General features: G+C 35.7%; 1 protein-coding gene across 5 annotated transcripts in view; it reads right to left on the bottom strand.

Annotated features, from left to right (window-relative positions):
- Positions 1-851: 851 nt before the first annotated feature.
- Positions 852-9,815, bottom strand: part of LOC117323296 (thyroid receptor-interacting protein 11-like) — a 49,945-nt gene continuing 40,981 nt past the window's right edge. For all 5 annotated transcript variants that reach the window (XM_033878430.1, XM_033878431.1, XM_033878434.1 and 2 more), the window contains 9 exons: positions 9,708-9,779; positions 8,577-8,698; positions 8,213-8,376; positions 7,584-7,687; positions 7,350-7,449; positions 3,613-3,694; positions 3,056-3,170; positions 2,705-2,830; positions 852-2,499 (listed from right to left, as the gene is read on the bottom strand). In XM_033878430.1, the coding sequence (XP_033734321.1) occupies positions 2,182-2,499; positions 2,705-2,830; positions 3,056-3,170; positions 3,613-3,694; positions 7,350-7,449; positions 7,584-7,687; positions 8,213-8,376; positions 8,577-8,698; positions 9,708-9,779 (1,203 nt within the window). In that variant the 3' untranslated portion in view covers positions 852-2,181. The remainder of the gene's footprint in view (positions 2,500-2,704; positions 2,831-3,055; positions 3,171-3,612; positions 3,695-7,349; positions 7,450-7,583; positions 7,688-8,212; positions 8,377-8,576; positions 8,699-9,707; positions 9,780-9,815) is intronic.

Here is a 9,815-nt window from a genome sequence, read left to right as displayed (position 1 = left end):
CATTACATATAATATATTTATTTTACTTTTTCTAGCTCACCTGGTCCAAGGTGATCTTATGCCATACCATGGTGTCCATCGACTGTCAACAATTGACTTCTTATCCACTGATCAGGATTTAACCAAATATTTAAATATTTTTTTATAATAAATTGGTAGGAAGCACCGGTATGTGGCTGGGATTCAATTTTATACAAATGATAGGGCTGGCCCCCTTAGTGGCCTGTGTGGTGATGTCAAAAGGGGTCCATTTGGTAACATTAATATTTACGACTTCTCCTCTGGAAGAAAGCAATGCATGACATCTGATATTTTAGTGGCAACATCCCTATGAGACTGGGATTCAAATTCGTACAAATGATTGGGCTGACCCCCAGGGGCCTGAGGGGCGGGGCCAAAAGGGTCCATTTGGCAATTATTGATATTAATAACTTCTCTGGAACTAAGCAAAGTGACATTTATATTTCAGTGGTAACATCCCTATGAGGCTGGGATTCAAATTTATAGATGATTGGGCAGGGTCAAAGGGGTCCATTTGGCAATATTGATATTAACGACTTCTTCTCCCCTGAACTAAGCAATGTATGACATTTATTGTGCATTGTGCGTCTGTAAACAATTTACATTTTGGACATCTTCTCAGAAACCCCTGAACCAATTTCAATTTCAATGAAATTTTGTAGGAAGTTTCTATGACCAAAGGTCAACCAACATGTTTTGGCACAGATTCACAATACATTATACCTTCACCATATCCATGTATGGGCATTGGAGTCATATTGTCTTAATTTGAAATGATCTCCCCTACCCTCAACAAATTAAAATCAACACAAGGAAAACAACACAATAAAATGTTTTATAACCTTTTTATATAATCTCTTTCCAGTAGCAAGTAAAATCACATGTACATACTATTGTACAACTCATACTGATACATACACTTATACAACCTGGACATATATCAAAGTTGTATCCCTCTCATACCCTCCAATACAATTTAGTGCTGGTATATGTATACACAAGAGCCGACTTAGTACCAATGGCAGAAGGTGATTTATTGATGATATATCAAGAACTGATATAACACAAATGGCAAAATATAATTCATTAGTCATACATCAAGAACTGATTTAATACCAATGGCTGAAGATGATAAATTATTAAGATATTAAGATGAAATGGAAAAATAAATAAGAGGTGACAAAGTAGATCCAGCCAACTTTTGGTATTTAAATTAATATTATGTAACAAGTCTTTCTTCCATCAAAAGAACTATCTTCAGCACTTAAGTTGTTTCTGATTAGCCATGTAAAACTATAGACAATTGAAAAATCGGAACTTCCTGATGTGTACTTTAAAACCACTACCAGTATTCCCACTTCTTTCCCGATTTAAACGGTCATATACACCTGTACACCTACTTAATATCATAAATAAATTATCCATGTCTCACTTTTAATATGTACTTCTTACTGAAATGATATTGTATACAGTATTTACCATAAATTGTATATACAAATAGATCTTTTATATACATGTACATGATATTGATAATGAACACTCAACCTTACTCGACAATGCTTCATTCACACTTCAAACTCATTAACTTACAAATATTCACAAAACATTTATTCATGCAATAAAAGTTGTTCCCAGCTAAAATGGAAATAATTGTAGGACATTTCACAACGTAAAATTTAATTCATTATCCCTGTGTATTTAATCATTGCACAATTATGAAATTGTTCACATATCATTTCACGGTCAACTACATACTGATTCAAGTCACATTAAGGTTTATTTCTGTAAAACCCTTGCCCCAGTTCATCAATATTCCTTAACTTAATTCAGGAAAATCTTTCACTTCAAATTATCCACAGGAAAACTTTATAGAATTTCCTTATTAAAAACTAAGATTCCCCCCCCATAAATCTGATAATTCTTTCCTATGGCAAAAAAAGAAAAAAACAATTCAAGTTAAGGACTTTATGTCAACAAAAATGAAACCAGGGCCAGCAGAACCTTGATATGTTTTCATACAATTCAAATCTATTTATTTACCACAATGCCCACAATGAACAATTTCTGACATTCCTGTGTCTGAAAGATTTTCTCTCAGGATGAGATACTTCAATATAGACTTTCAAAAGTTTAAAAATTGGCACTAGTCATGTAGCTTCGCTATCTCGCTGAAAGGACATCTTTGAGAATTTCACTAGAAGTGTTTATGGGTGTGGTATGTGCTGTCACTGGTGTGAACACAGCTAGCGTTGGCGACATGGGAGCTGAGGACATGAGGATATGGGAGTCGTGAGAGGCGGCGCTGGTCCCTGTCTGGCCTGGCATGGCCACATGTCGGGGAGCAGTGAAGGGATTGTAGGCTGGTTTGTCCTTCTGTTTCTGTACATCCAGGACCATCTCCTCAGCAGGCAGGCGGAGGCTTGGAGGGGGAGGCGATGATTCCTTCTCCAAGAATTTCACAAATAATTCGGAAAATGACTGAAAAAAGATTAAGAACTAATAAAACACATGTAAGTAATAGTCTCCTGTTCAAGTATATTAATAATTTATACAATGTTTTGTCTTTTCAACACAGCATTTGAATGTTGTTATTAAATGCTATATATTTACTAGGTATGATATTTATTTTAGGATATTAAAGTTTTCTCTTTTTCGAAAATTACTTCTACATAAAATGGCCTACCTTATCTGCGCGTGGTGTGGATGTGTTTTGTCTGTGAGGTGTGTGGACAGGTGAGGAGAGTGGAGAAGGAGTCCCTCCACCAAATCTTAGGAAACCGGGCATCCAGCTCTTGTTCAAAATTGATATCTGTTGACAACAATCAAGAAAGAAAATTAAACAATGAAAACAAGCTTAAAAAAAATCTTGATTTCTTTTCCACAAAACATTTCAACATTTTTCATCGGAAATCTGTACATATATCAAGATATTCTCAAATTTGCAGAAAAAATTAGGGAAATTTTTGTCTGTTATTTCTGTTTTTACACAGTTACCAAAGCAATCCCCTCTATTTAGGCATGCTTGAATTGTTACCTTTTCATAGTCGGTGGGCGTGAAACCAAGTACACCTCCGATTGCCTTGAGGACTTGCTGCTGTTGGCCTTTAGGGGTCGTAAAGTAGCCCAGGAAGAGGTTCTTGATTACAACCCTGTAAAAACATAAAAATGGGAACATATATATGTGCAGGTACAACAACAACATAGATTGGACTTGGCAAGTTAACACTTAAAGAGAATCCATTTTGAAACTGAAAAGATTTTATCACATTAGTGCTAAATTTATTAAAATTCAAAACAAATCAACATTTGTTACTTAACTGTACATTATCATAAAATTTAAACAGTAGAAGTCAAACATATAGTAACACAATATGTAAACAAAAGCAGATTGTGAAATATCTTAAATAATTTCCATAGCCATGTGTCAAGGGTCACAGTCACAAACCATAAAATAGGTATGTACCATATACAGTATATCATTACAAAAGGTAAACTTAGTTTTGTATAGTTTTAGTGCCCTTCAATACCTTGAGTCATTTAGGAACAACAAAACATACATCATTGTGTACTTAATTCTGCCATGTTACTCACTTTTCGACTTTAGACTCGCGGATGGTTCGTAGTTCAGATATTTGATCCTCCGCTGCCTTCAATGCAGTCTCTCGAAGCTGAACTGTAAACGTTATGTACAGATTGAGTCAGTGTAATGTATATATAGTAATTTATGACAGTACCTCATATCTACTGGCCAGGGGTACTTTTTCATGTATACATTTTATTTCAATATCTACATAATATTAATAGCATAAAATCTGCTAGTATATGTTATGCTGCTATCATAAAGGTTATGAAATACAGTAAGATTTCACAACAAACAGTTAGCTATTCTGGCATTAAGTTGATGAACATGCACAGTCCAACTTCCAAACTCTGATCATTCAGACCCTGCTTCACTTGAAGTAAAACTGAAGTTCAGACAGCAAAACTTTATATAATATATACTTGGTTACCTAAATACTCAGGATATCTCAAAGAATTTCATGATACCACTGACTTTGTGATAACAAAGCTTGACTGTATTTATTGTTTTTGAGAAAAATTATGAATATAATGTACGAACAAGAAACTTTTTTTAAAATTTAAAGAATCCAATCATCCAGAAATCGATACAGAAATATCTACATTAATATTGATCATCACAACAGCAATTTTACCGTCTTCTGTGAAAACTAAGAAAAGTTTTTTAACATTGTAAACAGCTTACACAGAAACTTGGACATAAATAGAGAGAGCTGTACATTGTAAATGCTATTTGAAGTTCATGTCCGTCTGGTTGGTTTGATGGCGTTCTGAAGTGCTGGAGCTACAAACTAAGAATACCACAAAAGGTACTGATGCGTGCAATCTTCAGTACCTGATGTAATACTCACAGATGGTACTCCTTCATGCTCATGCTCACATGGTCGGCACGGCAGCCATATGGCGAAATGCAAAAACATTCTCTTGTTACCTCTTAATGGGGGTTATATTCTACAGCAGGACACGTCTAGTAGAAAATTGGACCTCTCAACAGGTCTAATCAGCCATTCACACAATGCAATCAGGCAGGGACAAACAAGTCGAAATATCACCCAACGCTATCATGTAGTAACACATATAAACATTCCAGACACATATAATCCTGAAATAAAATTCCTGATAGACTTGGTCATAAATGTAAATGTTATTATTAAATACGTATGATTTACTTAGGAAAGAAACAGTGAATAACAAAAAAAAAAAAAAATTACACCAAAATTATAAAATGAAAAACCAGAAGCACCTGTTCCCCATTCATGACATGCTGGTTACCATGGATACTGCAGGTGAAGATGCAGCATGCTGAGTTACAGTGTTACGTGTCCAGTGTTATTCGGTATTAGTGCTCGTTACCAGACGCTGGGTGAACCCGGAAGTATTTGTGTAGTCTCGGCTGGTAACTTGAGGCCTGAAGTTTCACTCAGAATTACCAGCTGAGATTAGACAAACACCAACATTATTGGCAGCTGCAAGGCAGGACAAGAAATCAATGCAGAAACCATGCACTAGTTCAGTCATAGAGTCGCCAGATCACGCAGGGAAACTCTCCCAGGGAAGCTCGCAATACTATCGCTGTGCTAAGCCTACCCATTCTACACTGAAGATCCTGGTATACGGCAAGTATTCAAGATGTCTTTTAAAAATTTCCAATACATATGAACGAAAATTATCTAAACAAGATATGTACAAGTTATTGAAGTATTTTACTGAAAATACAAAATTTTGTTTTATACAGTGTATATGGTTCTCTGTTTATTATATATGGTTGGCTGTTTATTAGTCTGCTCTTGTTAATACATGTAAAGCAATGTGCAGGATAGCAAAGTCAGTGCAGCAGGAAAGAGAAACACACCAAAGTTATATTCTAATATCTTGCAAGCAGGAAACAGTATTAAAGACTCAATGTACAGTTTTTGTTTTGATATGAAATATCTAATCAAATTTTGTATTAACACAGTTTCACTGACATAGTATAGTGAAAACTACAAAGAAAGTGATTTCATTAAAATTTGACCTAACCTGTGCTATTTTAGCATTTTTGAAGATATGGACTATATATACTTTTAGGTTATTTTTTGGCTATTTTTCTACCTTTACAAATATAACATTGAGAATTGAAATTTTTATATATTTTTCTACCTTTACAAATATTACATTGAGAGTTGATATTTTTTGGCTATTTTTCTACCTTTACCAATATGAAATTGAGAATTGATATTTTTTGGCTATTTTTCTGCCTTTACAAATATTAAACTGAGATTTGATATTTTTTGGCTATTTTTCTACCTTTACAAATATTACATTGAGAATTGATTTAAGCAGGCTCTACAAGCAAATGCTTGTGCCCCACTGGGCACACTAAGCAACTACAGGGAGGGATAGAGACCACTGCCGTTCTGCCCTGGACCGTTCCCCAACTGTTTGGGTAATATCTGCCAGCATCCTGAGCGGTGCTGCCTCATCTCAGGATTACCAGCTGATATTAGACAACCAACTGGTCGTGTCAATCTCCTCGACAATTATCAACAAGCCAAACAGATTTCCTACTAGACAAAGCAAGATTTGGGAATTTAAAAACAAAAGCGTATGCTGTTTTATCAAAAGGTTTTTCTTTGATAGAAGCAGAAGGCAGAAAGTAGCAAATTCAAATTGGAAAATCAAACGTAAGCCAGGAGAAGAGTAAAGCACACTCTTTGTTTCAATAGAAAACAACACTTGGTTTGGACAGGGCAGTCAGCAGGTCTGGGATGGAGAGAGGTTTTATTGCGGGAAAGTAAGGCCAATATTCTGCTTTAGAAAAGCACATAAGGTTCTTTTATACAATATTCGTCCTATTTACTACATACATGGTATTGTCGTTCTGTGCATCTAAGATACCGACGATGAATCACAAACATTACTTGTTGGTGTACAGTAAAACTTTTGTAGATATCTGATTAATGATATATGTATATATATAGATATAATTCAGTTATAAAATGCAGAAACAAATGCATGCCTAGCATAACATATACATTGTTAAAATATTTTTGCCCATTTTCCAGTCCAGCATGCTTACAAAGCATGCTCTACAGATAGAAATTAAAGCTTAGGAATATGACAGTAAAAATTCCCAACATCTGACCAAACGTTCTTGCATTTGGAGCATTAGCAATATAGGGTAACCTGGCTATACTGACCCCTGTCTTATCCAGATACCTGTCTATACTGACCGGTATTTTGTCCCTACATTACCCATCTTATATCACAGCAGTAAAACCTGTCTAATGCCCTGCCAATGCCCTGATCATGTCTGAAAACCAGGCTTGTTATTCAATTTTCAGTAAATACATCTTTCTAACACAACTTATTTAATTCTAGTCCCAAAATTCTCTTCGACACATCAGTTAATCTTTAAATGGCCTCGCTCTAACAATTTTCCCTCTACATCAAACTTACACTTGAACTATGTTATGTAAATGTAATTTATCAAAGTGTGTTATCAGTTTAGTGATGCAAATTGAATGCATCATATTTCAGTTCAAATGGGCCCTGGTGACATATGGTTTAGACAGGTTATACTGTATAACTTCTGCTTTCTAAAAATGATTAAATATTTTATAATACTTGCAGCAAGGCTAACTTTCTTGATTACAGCCAATGAGATTGCTGGAGACATTGCCTACACCCAATGACATTGCCCGTAACAGTGCTATGTGCTATATATACGTGAGGTGATAGAGAAGAGAAGTTAGTAGAAGACACATTACCTTCTTCCTTTAAGGCCGCCAGAGCTTCCTCTTTTCTGTCCAACTGTTCCATCAGACGAGCAGCTGCTTCTAGTCCGTCCTCTGCCTCTGAAAGACTCTCCTGCAAAGCATGGGATTCAGTGACGTTTTAGAATAGGATGTTGCAGGTTAATTGATATGATCTTATTGAAATTTCAATGTTTTTCAAATCTATATTTTAAAGTTTGAAGTTCCAATATTCTGTTATATAAATACCTTTGTCTGGACTAGTTCTTTCTGTAACTGTTCCATTGAATTCTGCAGTGAAGAATTTTCTCTTTGGTAACGCTCCACCTCTGTGGCCACTAAAACTTCCTTTTCTGTAAAATTTATTGGTGTTGAAGATGGTACACATAAGGTGAAATCAACTTAACCATAAAATTGTCAGAACACTCAATACATCAGATAAAGTAGTGTTCACACTACAACATTTTCAAATTATTAATCATTTGTAATGAAGCAAATGTTCTAAAGTTCCCAATTCAACTTATTGTACTGCATATAATCTCATACAAAGAAATAATAAATTTTGTGAATTTCTTTAGAAACAAACTTGGATTCAGATGACAGTGGTATAACACTATATCTATTTCTTCAATTTCCTAAAGGAAAGTAGTTGCTTTAAATTTTATGTTCTATTCGTAATATTGCTCCATTATTAGACTCAGCCAGCAACAAAACTTTACTGATATTTACTTAATTCCCTAATGGCCGACATCAACCTAAGGCAGTGTGAATACCACAGCTGTTACAGCCCCTTAGCCAAAATGTAAATATCAGTAATAAACAATGGTCTAAATCATATCACTTGTTTATTGTCTTTGTTCATAAAATAAAATACTGACCTTGCTGAAACTGCTCGAGGACCATCTGTAGATTTGCGAGGGACATGCTGTACTGTTGTACCTGATCCTGGAGGGATGAGATCTGTAAGTAGGCCTGGTCCCGTTGTGTGGCTGCTGACATCAGCTGCTGGTGAAGACTATCCACCTGTAGACTGGCTTGTTGGCTGTCAAGAGATATGTGATGCAGTAAATAATTTACCCAAGTGAAACTCTTTAAATCTCAAGTAATTATTTCAGTATTCTTCACTTAAGAACTTGCATAAAGTCTATTATTTAGCTTTGGTAATCATATAAGTCTAATTCAGAGCATTGCTATTCTTTATTGTTGTTTCTATACTGTATTCCTTTCAACATTTAAGCCTACCTTGCATTCTCAACTGCAGAAGATGATGAAAGCAGTGATTCCTCTGCCCCTGCCAGTCGGTTCCTAAGATCTTTCTCCCTTTCTTCTGCATCTAGAGCCTCCTTCGTGTAACTTTCTTCCACCTAAAAAAATTAACAGGTATTATTTACTATAATAGTAAAGATACACAATCAAACTTGTCTATAAAGGCCAGTAAGGTCGCAGACAAAAGTGGCCTTTATAGACAGGTAGGGGTTCATACACAATGAATTGTGCTACATTGGGACCAGAAATACTGGTCTTGATAGACAGGTTTGTTACATACAGTTGGCCTTTAGGACAGGTTCTACAATATGGATTATATATATATATTGTATATAGAGAAAATAAGAAATTACTTTGATGTAGTTCTGATTTAGAAAATCACATGCAGGCAGTAAAGTTCCTGTGGCCAGTTAGTTGCAGGTTTACTGCCTACATGACTCCGCCTATTGCTAGGCTTCATCTCACCGACTATAGTAAGTGTTCCGTCGTCGAACCCTGTGGTAATCCTAGTAGTGGTGAGATATCTGAATTGTAACCCCTAATTACCTGTGGTAATCCGAGTAGTGGCGAGATATCTGAATTGTAACCCCTAATTACCTGTGGTAATCTGAGTAGTGGTGAGACATCTGAATTGTAACCCCTAATTACCTGTGGTAATCCGAGTAGTGGTGAGATATCTGAATTGTAACCCCTAATTACCTGTGGTAATCCGAGTAGTGGTGAGATATCTGAATTGTAACCCCTAATTACCTGTGGTAATCTGAGTAGTGGTGAGACATCTGAATTGTAACCCCTAATTACCTGTGGTAATCTGAGTAGTGGTGAGACATCTGAATTGTAACCCCTAATTACCTGTGGTAATCTGAGTAGTGGCGAGATATCTGAATTGTAACCCCTAATTACCTGTGGTAATCCGAGTCGTGGTGAGATGTCTGAATTGTAACCCATAATTACCTGTGGTAATCCGAGTAGTGGTGAGATATCTGAATTGTAACCCCTAATTACCTGTGGTAATCCGAGTAGTGGTGAGATATCTGAATTGTAACCCCTAATTACTTGTGGTAATCTGAGTAGTGGTGAGATATCTGAATTGTAACCCCTAATTACCTGTATCAAGTGGGCCTTCAGTCTCTCCAGCTCCCTTAATGCCTTTGCTTCTCTTTCCTTCTGTGATGACATCTAGCAAACAATAATTCAAACGAATATATATCTAAT

The sequence above is a fragment of the Pecten maximus genome, chromosome 3, assembly GCF_902652985.1.
Source record: "Pecten maximus chromosome 3, xPecMax1.1, whole genome shotgun sequence".
NCBI classification, from domain to species: domain Eukaryota; kingdom Metazoa; phylum Mollusca; class Bivalvia; order Pectinida; family Pectinidae; genus Pecten; species Pecten maximus.
The sequence above is the reverse complement of the archived record's forward strand: the minus strand, read 5'-3'. Positions and strand labels throughout refer to the sequence as shown.